The sequence below is a fragment of the Lagenorhynchus albirostris genome, chromosome X, assembly GCF_949774975.1.
Source record: "Lagenorhynchus albirostris chromosome X, mLagAlb1.1, whole genome shotgun sequence".
Taxonomy (NCBI): domain Eukaryota; kingdom Metazoa; phylum Chordata; class Mammalia; order Artiodactyla; family Delphinidae; genus Lagenorhynchus; species Lagenorhynchus albirostris.
In genome coordinates this window covers 24566756-24587677 of record NC_083116.1, presented here as the reverse complement: position 1 = coordinate 24587677, position 20922 = coordinate 24566756, and the positions used below count along the sequence as shown (strand labels likewise).

General features: G+C 38.8%; 1 protein-coding gene across 3 annotated transcripts in view; it reads right to left on the bottom strand.

Annotated features, from left to right (window-relative positions):
- Nucleotides 1–20922, bottom strand: part of TENM1 (teneurin transmembrane protein 1) — a 566015-nt gene that overhangs the window by 345616 nt on the left and 199477 nt on the right. For all 3 annotated transcript variants that reach the window (XM_060136803.1, XM_060136804.1, XM_060136805.1), the window contains exon 4: nucleotides 3830–4070. In XM_060136803.1, the coding sequence (XP_059992786.1) occupies nucleotides 3830–4070 (241 nt within the window). The remainder of the gene's footprint in view (nucleotides 1–3829; nucleotides 4071–20922) is intronic.

The window sequence follows — 20922 nt, the reverse complement described above, 5'->3', positions numbered from 1 at the left end:
TGCAACATCTTTTGAAAAACCCGAACAAACTTTCTGGCCAACCCAATACTTTGGATGGCAGAATTAGAATTCAGCTACATATCCACAGGTTAACAAGATGAAATCAAATTAGGCCAAATCAAACCTCTAAACCTATTTACACCTACATCTTCCCAATCCCAAACACACAATTAAAATACCCACCAACTCTATAATTATAGAATAACTAAAATGTGGCTTAGCCTCAGAACTCGTTTAAAAGTTTTAAGAGTTTAGTTACTTAATGTTTTCGGTGTGTATCAGTAGTGTTATGTGTTCACCAAAAATGCTGATATTGGAGTAGACGGCATTAAGAGAAACTTTTAGTTAGAACCGGGGAGACATCTGATTGTTGGTCATAGCACAAATTCCTGAATGAGTCAGTCAAGTTGATTGTCTGCTGAGACTTCCATCTAAGGTACATCAGATCTGCTCCCAGCTCTTGCTCAGGGGCAGCCATAGGTGTCCATACTGTTGCTTTTTAAATCACATGATCTTTCTCTCCCCTTAGTCTCAGCTGACTGAGAGAATAACTGACAGGGCTTGCCAAGAAACTTAAACACTGCCTGGTACAGAAGGGATGACCTGGGCTAATCAAATTCACTCTCTTAAGGTTTTTTGTTTTGTTTTGTTTTGTTTCGGTACGCGGGCCTCTCACCGCCGCGGCCTCTCCCGTTGCGGAGCACAGGCTCCGGACGCGCAGGCTCAGCGGCCATGGCTCACGGGCCCAGCTGCTCCGCGGTATGTGGGATCTTCCCGGACCGGGGCACGAACCCGTGCCCCCTGCATCGGGCAGGCGGACTCCCAACCACTGCGCCACCAGGGAAGCCCCTCTCTTAGGTTTTTAAACCTAGAACTAGCAGGAGAATTAGGCAGGTAGCAATGGAGCAGGCGGTGAAGGGATAAAGTAAGAGGTGCTGGGAAGTATACCTGGAGTCACGTAGTGCAATGAAAACCTGACATTGCTATGAGAAGGTAGAAACTACGTGGTAGACAAAAGAAATATTAAGCTGACAATAAGCTATTGGGCAAAGAAAAAGACAGAGAGTGGCAAAACTGCAGAGAATTGCTGAGTCATATTGGTGCCAGAGATCTATAGGCCTTATCCTTCCTTGTGGGTTGACCAGTATTTCCTGGGTTCCCAGGGAGAGATAACAGTCTTAAAAAGATGTTCTCAATTATTTGAGGCAATCTGAATGACCTCTGCTCGTTTCAACCAAAGAGCCTAATAACCTATACCTGCATTTAACCTTGGCTGTGACACTTCAAGAGCAGTCTGGACAGACTGAAGTATGTTCTAAGGGAAGAGACCTTAGATGGAGGATTGAGGATTGATCCTCAATCAATGGAGGATGGAGGATTTGAAACCAGTTAATGTGAAGAGCAAGTGAAGGAACTGAGGAAACATTTAGTAGAGAAGTATCAGCAACAGTGAAGGGCTGTCAGGTGTGAGAGGGTTTTTATTTATTTTGTGAGACCCTAGAACTAGACCTGGGAGGAATGGGTAGAGTTAAGAGGTGGGAGATTTTGGTTCAATAAGACTCTTCCGGTAGTTGTCTGAGATGAAATGGAATGCCTTAGGAATGAGTCCATTCCTTATTTTGGAGATATTTAGGCAGAAGCAGGTAACCACTTAGTAGGCAGAGCAAGATTACCTTTAAATTCTATAATGCTTTATGATGTATGAGGCACATTCTGTTACACTAGCTTGATCTTCTTAACAATCTGTTGAGACAGGCATTTTTATTTATTTATTTATTTTTTAAATCGAAGTATAGCTGGCTTACATATCCATTGTTTTATTTATTTATTTTTTGGCCACGCTGTGCAGCAGGCGGATCTTAGTTTCCCAACCAGGGATCGAACCTGTGCCCCCTGCATTGGGAGCGTGGAGTCTTAACCACTGGACCACCAGGGAAGTCCCGAGACAGGCAATTTTATATTCATGTTTACAGATGAGGGAGCTGAGGCTCAGAGCGGTGTGTCACACAGCTCATAATTAAGTGCCAGGGTACTCACAGAGTTACCTTCTATTGACTACATGTGAAATGAACACTGTAAAGGATAAATTTGGAAAATCCTTGCTGATCAAGCTGATAGGGTTTCTAGGTTTTTTAAAATTCAACTTTGTGACGTTGAATATATTTTCAAATGTACTAAAAAGGTACTCTCTCTCTGCTCAGTCTCACATGAAAACTTATGTTCTTCTCTGCGTCTTATGAAACTGAGACCAATTAATACATTCCTTGCATAGATACAGAAGGTCCGTGGGTGCAGTTTGTACAAACATGCCTAGATGTACATTTCAAATAAGAATAGTTTTCTCTTCCCATTTGCCTCAGCCCATTCCCCACCCTCCTTCCAGATTTCCTGTTATTTGGCTTCTTAGATGAAAGAAGTGTGTTTGCTTATCAAGATTGCTAGTTATCCAGATTGGCCCACTGCTTTCTTAGCTATCACTAGGCCCTGCAAAGGAATTAAAAGAAGAGTGAGTAAATCAGCACTGTCAGTGAAAACTCCTTGAAGATATACACTGCTCTCTGCTTCTCTCACTTCATTCACTTCCCTTTCAATTTAAAAATCAAAAAAAAAGGAACGATACACAAACCTTATCACTAGCACAGTGATAATTCAGTTATCTTCACCGTAGGTGCTGACCGCTATTTTACCTCTTGGGAAAGATTAGAAATATCAGTTTATGAAGCTATTTAATCTAGTTAGTGAGGGATGATATAGAGTTTCCTGGATTTGGGCCATAGTGCCATCAGTTTGTTGGTGGTGACATATTTCTGATGCTATGGTTGGCATTTAAGTTAATATGCTGCTAAAGAAAAATAGTCTTATAATGTGAGTTTATTGGTCTTCCCCTTTCCATTCCAATTCTCAGATTATTGGGATAGAAGTTGATCAGAGTTGACACCAGACATTGCTTATGAAGTGATATATTATACCCACAGTGTTTACACACAAATGTGTTTAGAAAAAGCTTTGGTGGTAGATCTAAAGACGACATATAGAAGGGGAAGTCCTTCAGTTTAACAAGATAACAGAATACTATGTTTTATTAGTTAATGTTTTTCTACTTTAATAGAAAGTTGTAATTTTTGACTTGAGAGAGTAACTAGAAATGATGAATAATTTCTCAATTAATCGCATCTAGTGCTAAAGTCTATTATGATCAAGGCACATAGAACTGTGGAGGAGTAGAACTTTAATCACCTGACAAAGACTTGAGGAGGAATCTGGAAACCTAATATATGAAGCAACAGAAAAACAGAGGCAAACTTTTTGCTCAAAAGATCAAACTTCATCCTAAAGGCAGAATCAAGTTTTTGAAATTACACATGGACTTCCGATGGAGCAAATCGTTTTTAAAAATGTTTGAAGGCAACTTACTTTGTCAAAGAATCTTAAAATAAATAAAATGTAAACTATCGCTGTTCCTCCAATTGTGTCTGGATTTTCCTGTAATATCGCAGCATCTGAAAACAAGGGACAAAAGTCTTTTCCTTCGAGGATACAATGACAGTTTGGGTAATTGCTTGGTTTCCTATGTTTTTTGTGGGTGTCCACCATAGGGGTGTTGATGCATCTGTGGTTTCCTCTTTACACGGGCGTCTGTTTTGGTCTGTGGCTGTGCCTGGATCTAGATTGTGTGCCTGTGGAGGGGTCTGCCTTTTTGCCCAGGCATCTGGGTGTGTATCTGTGTGAGTCTTTGTGCGTCTCTGCAGATGTCTATGCGTTTCTGTACTCAGTGGAATCATCCTGTGCCAATATTTAAGTTCAGTGGGATCAATAATAGCTCAAGTACCTGGTCTCCAACGGAATGTTGCTATTCAAGACCCAGCTGTTATGCAGATGAACTGAATCCTGTGTACTGGTTGGGGGAGCTGGAGCGGCTGGGCTGGGCTGGCTGCGGGTAGTCATTGATCTCCTCTGGAGAGAGTCAGCGGCAGGGGGCGGCTTCCTGGCGCAGGTGCAGGCGTGCGGAGGCGGTGGCGGCGGCGGGAGGGGTCTGAAGGTGAACTGGTTGTGTGAGCTGCTCTGCATGTCTAAAGAGGAGAGAAGGAGAAAAACACAAAATAGACACAGACTCTCTCACTTGGCAGGCAAGAAAACAGCATGGCAGACTTATCAGGATTTCAGAATAATATAACCTGTGGGGTGGGGGGAGAGTCTGAAGTTCAGTCTACTTGTAAAAATGTCACTTAACTTACAAAAACACGTGCAGCACGCTTATGAAATGTAAAACATTCACAGTCACATTTACATGTAAATTCTTCAGGGCTATAGCAGCTCAAAAGTAAATGAGGCCGCCTCACACAATTTGTCATCGTTTCTGCTACTGAACAAATAAATCATCAACAAGACACTGAATTACAGAACAGAAGTGAGCCGATTTCCATCGGTTGCAAAAGTCTCACTTCGGAAAACACCAGTGAAAGGGACAAATTTGTTGCAAGGAAGATCATTCCACACTTCAAATAAAAGTATAAGGCCACCTTCTAGCTTTCCTCAGGAAAGGATGCTACTAGCCTGCCTACATGGGAGCAAATCCATACGTCGGAAAAACAGCTCACGAGTGTGTAACTGAACTGTGTGAGACTAATCTCTCCGCCAGCCCCCCAACTCAGAGTGCTACTTATAAAAGGGAGGCTAGAAGGAGTTCGTTCAGGTTGTTACACATATTTCCATGGCCATGCAAAGCACAGTCCACACTCCACCCACCTTTGCCACACCCTTCTAGAAGCTCTACCATATTAGCTGCAGCTTAGGCAGCAGATAGACTGTTCTTTCTGCCTGTTTGCAGAGGGGGCAGCCTGGGACAGCGGTCCTCAGACTTCTGTTGTTGTTATTGTTTGGTATTTTTCCTCCGTTTTCCTGGCAGGCACACGTACACACAGTAAGTTAGAATTTGGCCCATGAGAAATACCCCAATTAAACCTCTTTGAAAAGAAATCACTACTGTAGTTGATAACCACCTCTCTTTCACGGGAGAAACATAGCAGATGTCAAGTGATTTCTTGTAACACCAGCACATTCCAGATGAACTTTGTAGACAGCATGGCTTTGTCCCACCTCCCAAATGACAAAGTTGAAAAGCAGAAAAATGCCACAGACTTTCGATGCCCAGCAAAGGGCTCAGCTGGTTTGTGCTGAGACTCACTTTGCAGTGGCTGATCATAGAAAAAAAAAAAAAAAATCACTCTTTTCAACCCTTCCACCTCAAACTTGAATTTTGAAGACACAGGCATCATTTTCGTATTTTAAAACGATACTAGTGCCCCAAGAGCATGACAAATTCTTGGCTGTGTTTTCTAGTACAGGTGGCTCTCCCTTTAAATAAGCTTGCTATATGAAGAACGCAACTGTACAAAAGATAAGGAGTGGTGATCATTCATTTTATACAAAAAATTCCTATAGAAAGTCAGCTACCCTTGTATATTTAAAAGGAACTAAAATGCTTCATGAATTTTCTAAATCACCCCCATTACTCCAGGCCCAGCCCAAATCCCATATCCACTAAAAATATCATCACAAGTACTTAACATCTAGTTAATTTTTTTAAACCTCTGGGCTCATACTCATAACCTTAACCAGAAGCATGCTTTCCATCCTTGGGGCTCAAAGAAGCATTGAATGCTGGAACCCAAAACACCCGGGGAGACTCTAACTTTGTAGATGAGAAAACTGATGCCCAGAGAATTGCTTGTCCAGACACTTGGCAAGTTAGTGGCATGGCCAAGATCAGAACCCACACCTCCTGACTCTGGCCAATGCTCCGTTCACTGTCTTGCAGATCCCTGTAATACAAGTTCTCTTTACTTCCTTAAGATACAGAGATACAGATTCCTCCACATTTTCTGGGTTCTTCACTTATGACACACCACCTGCACTGCAGTTATTTGCTTCTATGTCTGCTCCCCTCTTAGACTGTTACAAAGGAATGCATACTGGTGTAACGGTGTGCAGCACAGCATAGTGGAAAGGGCACAGAACTTGCAGGTACGAAAAGCCTGGGTTTGAGTTCTGCCTCTACCATTTAGAAGTTTTACTCCCTCATATGTTAACTGGAGATAATAATCCTTTTTCCTAATAATTAACTTTAATTCATGTAAAATGTGCTCAGACGTAGTATGTCAGTGACTGTCTTTTGAAGGTAGCAGGAGTATAAAATTTTAAGACTGGAGAACTCCTTGGTGGTCCAGTGGTTAGGATTCCGCCCTTTCACTGCTAGGAGTCTGGGTTCAGTCCCTGGTCAGGGAACTAAGATCCCGCAAGCAGCGCAGCACGGTCGAGAAAAAAAAAAGAGAGAGAGACTGGAATTGACCATAGGAATCACCCAGTTCAGCCCTCCCTCATTCCCTCTCCATTTTACAGCTGAGGAACCCAAGGCTCAGAGAGGTGAAGTGATTTGTTCAAAGTCATTCACCTTGTATGAATTTGCCTGCCTACGTCTGATGATTCCCAGCCCAGAACTCTTTGCATTATACTACTCCAGAAAATAAATGACTCTCTTCTCTGACTTCAACACTTACTATTTTTATCATAAAATTGGCCTCTGAGTTTGTAATTTTACAACATTCCCTTGCTATTCCATGTTTTTGTCCTATCTCCCCAAAGGGACAACATGTTTCTTAGAGCAAATCACCTTCTACCTTTCTTGAATGCCATGTAAGATTGAGCACAGTGCTGGGTACAGAGTAAGATCCCTAAAAGTTTTTTTGTTTTTGTTTTTGTTTCTTGCGGTACGCGGGCCTCTCACTGTTGTGGCCTACTCCCGTTGCGGAGCACAGGCTCCGGACGCGCAGGCTCAGCGGCCATGGCTCACGGGCCCAGCCGCTCCACGGCATGTGGGATCTTCCCGGACCAGGGCACGAACCCGTGTCCCCTGCATCGGCAGGCGGACTCTCAACCGCTGCGCCACCAGGGAAGCCCCTCCCTAAAAGTTTTTATTGATAGCAAAGTGTTTCACTGGTCTGTGGGACCTAGAGAACCACCCTTAAGGTTCCCTTGGCTCTTCCGTTCTGATATAGCCACTGGATTTCTAGACAGCTCATAGAGCACTAGGTTTCCCCCTTGGAGGTCTCAGGGACATCTCTCCCAGAGCCATGGGGAAGGACAATGATACCCTGAAGAGGGTGCTTAAAATCATGCCCTCTAAGATGCGAAGAGAGCAGCAGTGACACTCTACAGATTTGTCACCTAAATACATGAACTTAATGATGCAAGGAAGGGAAGCAAAAGGTTGGAGCCCAGAGTTAGAAAGAAAAGGAATCAGTTTTAGGTCTTGTGTTCAGAACACCTTCCAAGCAATACGTGTGACATCTACTAGCCTAATGAGTAGGTGTTTGTCAGTACAGTTGTTCGAAAGAAAGAAAGTTCCTGTTCAGTACAATTGTTCAAAAGAAAGGATCACTCATTATCATTTGGATTTACTGCTTGTTGGATTTCCTCAAAATCTTTGCAACTCCTTTCTAACTATGAAAAATGATAAAAATTCTACTTCATTGAAAAGTACAATCATTCTATTATTATAACATATTATATCATTTCTTCCACAGGTAGTACTGCTTTGTATAGTCATTATGATTATATATATCGATTATATGTATTGAAAACATATATTTTGATTATATATATGTATATTTTTATTTATATCTATTTTATTGTCTATTTTTGTTTCCACATTTTAAATATGCAGAGGTTTCCCTACTTGTTAATACTGTCTTTAAAATTCAGAATATTGGACTGAGTGGAATATATCCGGACCTTAAGCCTTTATGAAATGCAAATCATCTCGGCTTCATTCTTTTTTTCACCTCAAGAAAAAGATGGGGAATGCACTGGTTCCCTCCCAAATGAAGTAATTTAATCCTTGGGCTCCATGAAATGGGACTTCTCAACATTAAATACTAATAAAAAATACATTAGGGTTCAGTGTCAGGAGCTCTAGAACACCAGTTCCAAGGGGTCAAAAGTCACATGCACTCACTTCCAAACGTATCTGGCAACCATACATTTCTGTGCCCAAGAGAGAGACGCAAGGGAGAAGGGGGGAGTAGTGATTATGCAAATATGGGTATCCAGACATACTTATAAAGCTTTCTGAAAGTAAATTTTCAGATGGAAAGGTCTAATTCACATAATACACTTGGGTGGGAGCCAGTTTCAGGTTTAAGGTCCTAAAATAACTTGGAAAGAACATCTCTCAGGGGGTGGGGGGGTAGGAGTCCTCCAAACTCTATATCCAAGGCATTTTAGGTGTGGCAGAGCTGTTAACTGAAGTATAAGCCTTCAGAAAAAACATTATCCCTGTTGTCAAAAGGTAAGTGGGAGAAGAAAGCTGTCATGCATAGACTTTTTTTTTTCTCTTTTTCTGCAAATAAACCTTCTTCTGGATCATGTGTTAGAGAAACTTTTCACCAGAAATTAGAATATATCTGCCCAGAAACACTGTGTGGGAACTTCTCAAGGTATCCGCCAGGGTGTTTTACCCCTTTCATTTCATTAACACATATGGTCAATTCAGCTATAAGGTGATGTTTGCATTTTGAAAATTCATTGCATATCACAAAATCATGCATGGGTAAGGGGCTTATGGGAAAAATGGGGTTTGGGCACAATATCTGAATGTGCTTGTGAAAGTGGGTGTCAGAAGGGTTGCAACCTGTGAGTTATTGTGAAGTGGTGGAAGGAGGGTTATCTGAATCAGACAGAAAGTTCTAACACCAGATGTGGATGGGCAAGGCTTCTAATACATGTGGTGAACGAAGATAGCTGGTGGATGTTTCAGATGTAAGCATGTGTTCATTTTGTGTATTCCTCCATGGCTCTATCTGCTGTATGCAGTTTCCTGCACTCACCTAGTATTTTTAACAGATGGATCGCACATATGCAAACATGCAATTTCTCTTACGTTCAAATTGTTCTCAAATATACCGATAGCATGGGAACAAATTAATGTTTTCAAAACATGCACTGTAGCAGAACTGACTGTACAGGCAAAATAACTTTCGGTAGGTGTTAAAAAAATATTGTCATTAATATGGTAAAGTCAAATAGATAATTTTTCTTGAACAATTTGACCAAAGTGGACACAGGCCTAGTTTTTTAAACTCCATGTACTTAATTAATTAATTGATCATCTTTTCTATAGTGACACTATGACAATATCCCCCAAAATATGTTTTTTCCTAAAGTCACTATACAGTATACGTTGCAAAAGGGGCGCATATATTCCTATAGTTCTAGGAAAAGGTCACAGAAGGTCAGAGAACATGTCTGTACTTTCTCACTTTAGTCTTTGTTTCATTACCCCATTGGCCAAAGCAGGGATAGCTCCACAATGCTTTGACTACAATTCTGGAATTGAAAAAATGTCTGAAAATGGAGGGTTTTTTTTCTAACTCATTGGTAGGAAAACCTAACCAGAATTGATATGAGGATATTTACAGTCTTTATGTATTTCATTTAGTGAATTCTCCTACCTTTAGCTACAAAAATACTGATGCATTTTATTAAGAGGTGCTGGCCCACATTCCAATCCAGGGGTTGCACAACAGACAGTATATATTTATACCATTGCTTTTATAAAGTCTGAAAAATTCTAAATTCTGAAACAAGTGGACCCCAAAGATTTTGGATAAAGGATTATGGGGCTGTATTTAACCACCTCTCTGAACTCTTATAAGGCAAAATTAATTAATACTTCTGAAGACCTTAGTAATCTACCTGAGCAAAGAACATCAGGGCACCAAGGGTCATGGCCATAACTACTTATATCAAGTCTCTTGAAGCCAATTGTAAGCCTTTGGTTCCTTGGGTTGGTTTTCTGAGCTGTTCTCCCTCCCAGGAAGGAGAGGGGATATAAAAAAAACAGGTTTAAAAGAAAGAAGAGAGGTTTATTAGTAATATTAACTATTCCTACTAATTCTAAATGTATCAATATATTACTACTTTATAGTACTTGTCACAAGGAGCTTTCACAACCGGTGAGGACATAGTTTATACATTTGCATGTTATGGCTAATATCCATTAACTTGATAGTGTTCAGGGATCATCAAATTAGTCTTAAGTGTATCTGGCTGTGGACATTTCTGTTCTTAACCTTATAATTATTATTAGAGGCTCAAAGAATATGGAGGTAAGAAAATTGATTTTCCAAAGAAAATTGAACAAGTATACCTTATTACTCTTCTGGCTCAAATAATACTGCCTTAATATTAATATGCTAACAACCTTTAATAAAAGCAGATTCATTAGTTAAATAAACCATTAGATTGAGAACAGAAATAAAGTCTATTACATAGCTAATGCTTAATAGGTATTTGTGTGTATGTATTAGCATGTGAATGAGTGAGACACAGAAAACAACAGAAAGAGGCAGAAGGAAAGAGAAACAGAGAATTTGCAATGAAAGCAGATGACTGCAGGAGAGTCACAGAAGACCTGGGGGGAAAGCCAATAATAATAAATTATAATGTCATCCAGTTTACATGGTTTCAATCGGGTTCTGGATTACTGCCCTCTGCCTGCTCCCGAGCCCTGCAGTGTTTTGTACTATCTTTGAGATTGTAAAGTCCATCCCTTTGAGGACTTTGAATGGTCCTCTCACTAAGCCAGCAAGTAAGAGAGTATGCTCTATTAATTTTTGTCAGTTAAGTTGATCTTCGTTACAACCACTAGAAATAAAGGTCAACAGTGAAGCACCTACTATCCTTTGACATGTTTGTGCTGAAACACATATTTGCACTTCAGTCTCTCCATAAGCTGATGCTTATCTTCAAAGGATGTGCTAGTCTACCTCCAGAAAACCTAAATTTTCTATCTTCTAGGTCTCATTAATCTCTTTTCCTGTTTTCCAGTGTGTTGTACAAGCATAACAAAGAGTTAAATATCCACCAGGCAGCCCTCCCGCAATCCATTTCTCCTTGTCTCTGTTTTTGGGGGAACCCAACTGTGCTGCACGCTGTATTGGCTCTACATAGTGCAATTAGCCAATCTCAGGCATAATAGTCAATATTCCTGCCAATAAATGCCTGGTCTGTTAACTCAGTCAACTCTCTGACATAGATTAAGACAAACAAACTAGGACTTTACAACCAAAAAAAAAAAGAGAGGACTGTGGCTAAAGGCTATTTTGCTTAAATTACTAATGTAAATGTTTAAACTATCTGATTTTCTTGGTTGTGAAAATACAAGAAGAATACATCTTTGCTTATGTTTTTAGAGTAATTTGGCAATGTTAAAAAAAAAGAAAAGAAAAATGAATCCAATACATTTATTACCTATTTATTTTTCTAAGCAGAATGGTAAAGAGCTCTACTTCATGGCACAATTTGGAATTTTAAATGTCAAATTCTAAATATTAATATATGATATTAACAATTAAAATTAGTGGTTGGCCAAAGCCTTTTCCACTATGGTCTTGAAGGAAACTCTGTTATTCATTATGTATGAAACATGAAATAGATAATTGCCCTGTTTTATCTTATGCTGACAATGATGCTGTGGCTTCCATTATTAGTCAGTGAAGTATATCAAAAAGAAAATATAAAAAAGTAATGATCCTTAAAAGTTCATATTTAGTTTATACTCAAACTAAAGTCGTATGTAGGTATTTCAATTATTTTCAGTCCCCAAGTTCATTATTTATTTGCAAGTAGGTAATGGAGGGTTATGAATTAATTGACAGTGAATCATTTAATAAATTAGCTAATAACAGATATTATGGAATTTTACAAAGTTTTCATTTTCAGAGCTTCATTTTTCATTAGACTATTAAAAATGGTCACCCTATATTTGTTCAAAATGCAATGGATGAAAATCATTCTAATGTTATTTATGAAAATGGAATTCTGAATGTTTGAAGCACAAATTAAGAAAACATTGTGACCTGTGTCTAAAGCTCTAAGAAAAATATTTTTCAAACTACCATATGTTAAATAATGAGGGCAAACTATATTGAGTAATAAAAAACAAAAAGCAAAAGACAAAAAATTCCTAGAGGATAAAAAGAAAGCATGGAGAACTAGGAAAGGCTGGGGCAAGTTTTAGCCCCTCCACCCCAAGCTTTTCTTTTCAAAAAAAGACTGAAGAAAAAGTTCTTATTATTAACCATTAATAATGTTACATTAAACACCATCTAACAATCATTGTCTGGCTATTTGATGAGAAAGTTCCCCCATACCCTGTAGGTCCTCCCCCATGAACAACAGGGACCCACAGATGCCCAGTGGAGTGGTGGAGAGGGGTTCCAACATCTATACTTGGAGACTGAAAACATACGTAGTCTCCACCAGGGACAATGGGAAGAGACAGCACTGTTACGGCAGTATTTACAAGACCCAGATGATTCTCAAATTTCACCCATGTTTTGGTCTATTGCACTAACTCAGCAGTTCTCTGCTACAGGATCTAAATAAACCAATGTTTTGCAATCGCCTGTTACTACAATAGAGGACTAAAGTTCACAGACAATTTATTTTAAAAATGGTAGATGAAAGTGAATTCAAGGTGATACCTCTAATACACTCTGAGTTACATTTGGATATGCTTTTCTGGATGGGAGAAAAAGGGGCTATAGTGCTAGTAATTGGGTACAACTCTGATCCCATAAACCAGTTCCATATCACATGCTTGTAAAATGAGTCTATGCATATAACAGGGATGATGAAAGTTTGGTTATTCTCACCCCCAAAAAAGAAAATGGGGAGGGGTGAATTGGGAAAAAAATCTTGGCATTTTCACAGGAGTGTTTTATACATGTACATGTTATTCAAATATATTGGAGCCAAAAAAAAGGAGAATTGTGATATAAAACACTACTGGCTTCCATCAACCATTCTGCAGGATATCTTTTGGATTACTGAGGGAATCTCCCAAAAGATATGGCTGAGAAGCGATAGTTCTGCAGGAAGGAGAGAGTATGTTTTATTTCTGTCATGCATTCAAGCGTTGCATCTACTTGTCATATATCAAGACCCAGGTCTGAATCATCTTTATAGCTCCCACACACTTAGCTCATAATTTTATTCAATACAGCTTTATAATTTTGTTTGCAAATTTAACTAATTTGAATGAATTCAAAATTTTAAAGTTTGAATTCAATTAAAATTTATTTTTAAAAAACCAATTATAGCCACTATGGTGGGAGAGTATTTGATGATGACAAATACCTTATTTGACTGAATTTTTCACATTCCTACCAGCTGTTTTGGCATTGTGTGGGCACAGCCTTTATCTGAAGTTTTCTGCCTGAAGTGTTCTGAAATGTTCATTGATTAATTCACTCATTATTACAAATTTTCATTTTCTTGTTTTTCAACATGTTATTTTAGTGAGACGTTAAATAGAGTTAATTTTTGGAGAGGTGCCGACATTAAGACCTATTAGTAAGCCTGCCTTATAAACTTTGTTTATGCTAAGCTATGCATATTTAACTCATTTTATTTTTCCTTCAAATTCTGATTCATTCCCTCAATTACATTACTGCTTATCTCCCTGGACTCCCTCCAATTTAACTAGGTCTTTATGGTTCCCCAAACAAAATGCAACATTCTGGATGAACACTGCCCAGAATACAAAAAAGTTATCTGAAAAATTCTTTTGTAATGATGTCTTTTCACATGTATCCTCAAATTATGTATAGATTGCACTTGAGACTTCATTAACTGGAAGATGGCTAATAAAGTCATGAGAAAGCGGCTCAATTAGGAAATATACTGATATATTGGTATAGATGTGTCTGCTAGAGGATCAAGTGAAAGGTCCCACAAAAATAAGCAAATTAGTGCAATCTATTAATATAACGTTAGACTTGAATGAACAACTGGTGAATTCAGACAAGTTCCTCCCAACTCTCACCCACTGAGATTTAATGTATAGATGCCTTAGGAAAACTAAAAAATTAACTTGTCTCAAGAGGAAGAGTGTCAGCCTGCACAAACAGAAGGAAAAATGAGAACATATGTTGAGGAAACTATGAATATCTGAGACTGCAGTAACAAATAAATATAAATGGTAATCCTAGAAATTAAGAAAATATTTCATAGGTAGTGATTGATCAGTGTTTCCTTTAAGAAAGTATCTTAAGCAACTTAATTCTTAGTCAAGGTCATTTAAATAACCTTTTTCAAACGGTACTCAGGGGAAACATTTTATGTATGATAGATGAGATGCTGAGAGGGACAGAGGATTTAAACACACATTGCTTATGTGAAGCAGTTCTCAAAGAGACCTCTTGTAGTGCCTGAAATCAGTGAATGAGTGCACAGAAGCTCCTTCCTGTGTATTAATAAGGGGGATCTGCACCAGGCCAAACTGCAGTGTGATCTGGGTTCATGGTGGGGTGTGATGACAACCTGGACTTGACTCAAGTTTGCTTTGTCAACTGCAAAAGATACTGAATAAAATTTGAACACAGGCATGTGTACACGGCTCCATTTGCCTCCCTTGTACTTCATGAAAACAAGCCTTGATTTGGTGGTTGGTAGCCTACACAGAGTGAAATGTCTAACGGGGAAAAGAACATAGTATTACAGGATTGCTGTCTTTTGTACTCCCAGATTCATTAGCGTTTGGAAACAGCTTATGTAAAGCATAGTTCTGTGACTCAGTCATATCATGCAGGGTAAATGTCCAACCAGCTCCCTGATCTTCAAGTTCTTGCTATGGCCACACTAGGGAAATGTCCCCTTATCTCTCTGCACAATACAAGTTCTAGGTGTTTCCCATTTATTCCCACTTAGGGGATTTACATGGGCAAATTGGGCCACAGTATACCACAGGGCCTTCTAGTAGTAATCACAAAAAGTCAGTTGCAGGCTTCTCTGGTGGCGCAGTGGTTGAGAGTCCGCCTGCCGATGCAGGGGACACAGGTTCGTGCCCCGGTCCGGGAGGATCCCACATGCCGCGGAGCGGCTGGGCCGATGGGCCATGGCCGCTGAGCCTGCGCGTCCAGAGCCTGTGCTCCGCAACGGGAGAGGCCACAACAGTGAGAGGCCCACGTACCGCACACACACACAAAAAAAAGTCAGTTGCAGGTCAAGGTATAGAAATAAAAGGTCAAGTGTGAACCACTATTGAAATATACTTTTGGGGGGTGACTTCCTTGGTGGCACAGTGGTTAAGAATCTGCCTGCCAAGGCAGGGGACACGGGTTCAAGCCCTAGTTCAGGAAGACCTCACATGCCCTGGAGCAACTAAGCCCGTGTGCCACAACTACTAAGTCTGCGCTCTAGAGCCCGTGAGCCACAACTACTGAGCCTGCAAGCCACAACTACTGAGCCCACGAGCCACAACTACGGAGCCCGTGAGCCACAACTACTGAAGCCCGCACGCCTAGAGCCCGTGCTCCGCAACAAGAGAAGCCACCACAATGAGAAGCCCACACACTGCAACGAAGAGTAGCTCCCACTCGCCGCAACTAGAGAAATCCCGTGTGCAGCAACAAAGACCCAACGCAGCCAAAAATAAATAAATAAAATAAATAAATTTTAAAAAAAGAAATATACTTTTTTTAAAAGTAGGGCTCATATCTTACTAGTATGTTATTACTGCTTATAATGTGCAACAGAAATGATAGAGGAGCCAAATCAGAGAGGGAATTAAACCTAATTAGTTATGGAACACCTTTCATTCAGTAGCAGAAGACAAAGGAGAGGGTGTCTTGGTTTCATTTGTTTATTTTCAATAAGGTGAAACAAGTATAGAGTACTTTCTCTAGTACTCATCTACTTAGAGAACTCAATCTGCACATAACTTGTTTAAATTTGTAAGTACATCCTGACATTTCCAAATGACAGACTTTAAGATGAGATCAATCTGAGTTTAAATCATAGCTCTGCCGTTTACTATCAGTTTGATGTTGAGCAATCAAACCTTTTTGAGACTGTATTTCCTTATCTGTAAAATAGGGATAGTACTAAACATCTCTTAATGTTTTTGTGAAAATTAAATGAGGTCATGTGTATAAAACACTTAGTAGAGTACCTGGCACATAGTAACCACTAAATAATATTATTAAATGAATGATCAGTTATTGAATCCAGCAAAATCTATAAAATTCAAGCACTAGCTAGTAAGTAACCTAAGAAAAAAATCTATCTGATTCTAAGCTTTTTGATTATTTAAAACTTCTCCATTATAGTTAAAAAATATTTTACAATTTTCACACGTTTCTTATTTTCTTCCCAACAGTTCTAAGAAGCTATTATTGAAATCATGAGTCAATATAAGAACAGTTGAATCCTATCCTTTCCTCTTCCTCCAAGCCACACCAAACACTCTCTATTGATTAGCTTTATTATGCTCTCAGTCCCTTTTACTTCAGATAACAGACTCTATTTCTAAATGATAACACCTCGGGATTTTAACATTAGAGCAAAGGATGTGAAGAAAAACCATTTTCATGAATACAACATTAGTGCTTTGTATTTAGGAAGCAGCTTTCACCTGCATCTCTCAAAGACCTTCAGAATATTATCTGATGCTTTATCCACTGGGCCAAGCTGCAAACAAAACTGCCTTTCAATGAAGTTCGTCAAAGTACATAAAACCCCACGAGGGAAGGAACTGTAGATAGCTGGTTAAAGTGTCAAGAATATTCAGAGACATTTACAAATAGTATATACGAAAATATCAGTGAACAAACTATGATTACTACTTAGAAGTATGGGGTCCCATAGGTATAGCTTTCATTGTAAATACATACACAGGAACTTTGTTGTATTGGCACTGAGACCAATATCCGCATTATATGCTAATGATATTTGATCAATTTTGTAACCTATATATATATATAAACACTGCATATTAATGATAGTCCCTAGTACATATAAAAAGCATGGGCGGGCTTCCCTGATGGCGCAGTGGTTGAGAGTCCACCTGCCGATGCAGGGGACACGGGTTCGTGCCCCGGTCCGGGAAGATCCCACATGCTGCGGAGTGGCTGGGCCCGTGAGCCATGGCCGCTGAGCCTACGCATCCGGAGCCTGTGCTCCGCAACGGGAGAGGCCACAACAGTGAGAGGACCGCGTACCGCAAAAAAAAAAAGCATGGGTGTCAGACCAGAATTGTATGCCAAGTACTTAGCACAGTGCCTGGTCCTCAATTAATGTTAGTTACCAAACTAATTATTATTGTAATTATTATCATTATGAATTTAGATTAGGAAAACATGGCTAACGTGCATGGCTACTTGCACGTTGAGACCTCTTCCAGCCTTCCGACTGGAATCATTTACACAGTGTCTGTTTGTCACAGAGACTATGGTTGTGGATATGTCCTTAAAACACATGGGTAATTCTGGGGGGTAGGGGAGGGGAGACTGTATCAAGTGAGAGCCTTTTTATAATCCAAATGAAATAACTGACAGAGTTTTAATCAATTGTATTGGTGCCATGAACACACATTAGTCTACACACATTCACAGTGGAGATACCATCAGCTTCATTTACTGCTTCTTAGGGTTAGTATTTTTGGTCCTCTATACTCTATTATTGTACCTTCTTGTTTACATAACTAATATGTTGTGAAGTTGGACTATGAAAAAAATATTAAGAATGTGGGATTATGAAAGTCTTCTGAGGCGATGAATAATTTCCACTTCTTTGAAGAAAATGCATTGTTTTAAAGTCATATATTGTTCCGCCTTTAGAGATGACGAATATGAGGCTTAATGAAGTAAAGAACCTGGTCCAAGGCCTTGATACCATAGTACTGAACTAACTCCATTAGCTGCCACTCAGCCATCTCTCCTGGGATTCCAAGCAAATCACACCAACGGTGCTTCTATCACACTTGCCATTCATATTTATAGCAGCCAATGAAGATAAAATGCTGTGACTGAATTAGCTATGTAACAACTCATAATGAAATCTAGGTAGTGGGTTACTCTATCTGTAAACCCAGTTCAGTATGCTCGTTCACACATCATTAAGTGCTTCTTTTTAATTCTCAGTAGCAAATATCCTCATTTCAGAAGTGTCTATATAATTTATGTGATCCTTATTAACAGTCTTTAACTTAGTTGGTATATCATTTTATCCGAAGTTGATCCTGAAAATATCAGAAGAGATTGCTTAATGGGCTTGCTTTAAAAAGACAACTGAGCAATTTATTTATGTTATTTTTCTTCCTTCACGTTAAAACCTAATCATATTTATTAATGAAATACTATGGCTCTAAAATAAATTCTTGTACAACTGGCACTCATGATGACCATCTCTCTATGGAGAGTACAAAATTGGTTTCAAACACATGTTATTAAAATAAAATGCATTTCCTTCAACTACGAATCACATGTAGGGATTTTCGTTTACTAAATATGTGTTAGAGTTACAACAATGGATAATCATGAGGATGGCTTAAGTTAGGGTAGTTCAAGTAGCAACCCTAGAAGTAGTACCACTACATGTCACTCAGTAAAATAGCTCTAACGGTTGGCTATATTATACAAATCCATAGTGTAATGCTTCATGGATATGTCAAAATCTAAACTCTAAAAATGCTAGGGATATTAGAGGTGGCTTTTATTTTTAAAGAGGAATTAAATGTTATTTTGTATTTTATGGATTTTAGTAACTCGTTATGCATCAATTACTGTATTCTTTATAACACAACCATTCTAATGTAATTTGTATTGCGCTTCCATTTGAAAGACCTGAAAATGTAAAAAAAAAAAAAAAAAAAGGAAAAGAAACTAAAACACAACATTCTCTAACACCATATACAAAAATAAACTCAAAATGGATTAAAGGCCTAAATGTAAGACCAGAAACCATAAAACTCCTAGAGGAAAACATAGGCAGAACACTCTTTGACATAAATCGCAGCAATATCTTTTTGGATCTGCCTCCTAAAGCAAAGGAAATAAAAGCAAAAATAAACAAGTGGGACCTAATTAAACTTAAAAGCTTTTGCACAGAGAAGGAAACCATCAACAAAACGAGCTACTGATTCAGACAAACTACTGAATGGGATAAAATATGCGCAAATGATATGATCCATAAGGGGTTAATATCCCACATGTATAAACAGCTCATACAACTCAACATCAAAAAAACAAACAACCTGATTTAAAAATGGGCAGAAGAACTAAATAGACATTTTTCCAAAGAGGAAATGCAGATGGCCAACAGGCACATGAAAAATGCTCAACATTGTTAGTCATCAGGGAAACGCAAATCAAAACCACAATGAGGGGACTTCCCTGGTAGTCCAGTGGTTAAGAATCCACCTTCCACTGCAGGGGGCATGGGTTCGATCCCTGGTCGGGGAACTAAGATCCCACATGCCACGATGCAACTAAACCCACGTGCGGCAACTACAGAGCACCACAAAGAAGAGCCCGTGTGCTGCACCACAAAGAAGAGCCCGTGTGCTGCAATGAAAGATTCCACATACCGCAACTAAGACCTGACGTGGCCAAAGATAAAATAAATAAATATTTTTTTTTAAAAACCTACAATGAGATATCACCTCACACCTGTCAGAATGACTATCATCAAAAATAACACAAATAGCCAACATTGGTGAGGATGTAGAGAAAAGGGAACCCTTGTACACTGTTGGTGGGAATGTAAATTCATGCAGCCACTGTGGAAAACAGTATGGAGGTTTCTCAAAAAACTAAACATAGAACTACCATATGACCCAGCAATTTCACTCCTGGGTATACACTGGAAGAAAACAAAAACACTAATTCAAAAAGATACATGCACCCCAATGTTCATAGCAGTATTATTTACAATTGCCAAGCTATGGAAGCAACCTAAGTGTCCATAAACAGATGAATGGATAAAGTAGATGTGGTATATATACACAATGGAATACTACTCAGCCATAAAAAAGGAAATGTTGTCATTTGCAGCAACATGGATGGACTTGGAGGGTATTATGCTAAGTGCAATAAGTCACACAGAGAAAGACAAATACTGTATGATATCACTTATATGTGGAATCTCAAAAATACAACAAACTAGTGAATAAAACAGAAAAGAAACAGACTCACAGATACAGAGAAAAAACTAGTGGTTACCAGTGGGGAGAAGGAAGGGGGGAGGGGCAATATAGGGGTAGAGGAGTAAGAGGTAAAAACTATTAGGTATAAAATAAGCTACAAGGATATATTGTACAACATGGGGAACATAGCCAATTTTTTATAATAACTATAATTGGAGTATAAAAAGTTTACAAATTGTGAATCCCTACATTGTATACCTGTAACTTATATAATATTGTATAGCAACTATACTTCAATTAAAAAAAAGCAAAAAACAAAACCAAAAACAAACCCCTAATGCCCTAAACATTACAACAAGTTTGTTTATCCAGGAATCCAATGAGCAGAAGTATCAGAACAACATATTTTTCCTAAAAATTACTTTTTAAATGATTGTTCATTCTGTGAAGCAAAGGAAACAACCTGCAGAATGAAAAGGCAATCTATGAAATAGGAGAAAATATTTTCAAACCATATATATCAGGGGTTAATATACAGAATATGTAAAGAACTCCTATAATTCAACAACAACAAAAAATCTTATTTTAAAATAGGCAAAGGAAGTGCAAAGACATTTATCCAAAGAATATGTACAAATGTCCAACAAGGCTACAAAAAGATGTTCACCATCACTAATCATCATGAAAATGCAAATCAAAACCACAATGAGATATCGGCTCATATCCATTAGGATGGCCACTATCAAAAAATAGAAGATAATGAGTGTTGGTGAGGACATGGAGAAATTAGAACTTTGTGAAGTGTTGATGGGAAGAATGTAAAATGTTGCAGTGCTATGGAAAATAGTATGGAGGTTCTTCAAAAAATTAAAAATAGAATTACCATATGATCTGGCAATCCCACTTCTGGGTGTACATCCAAAATAATTGAAAAC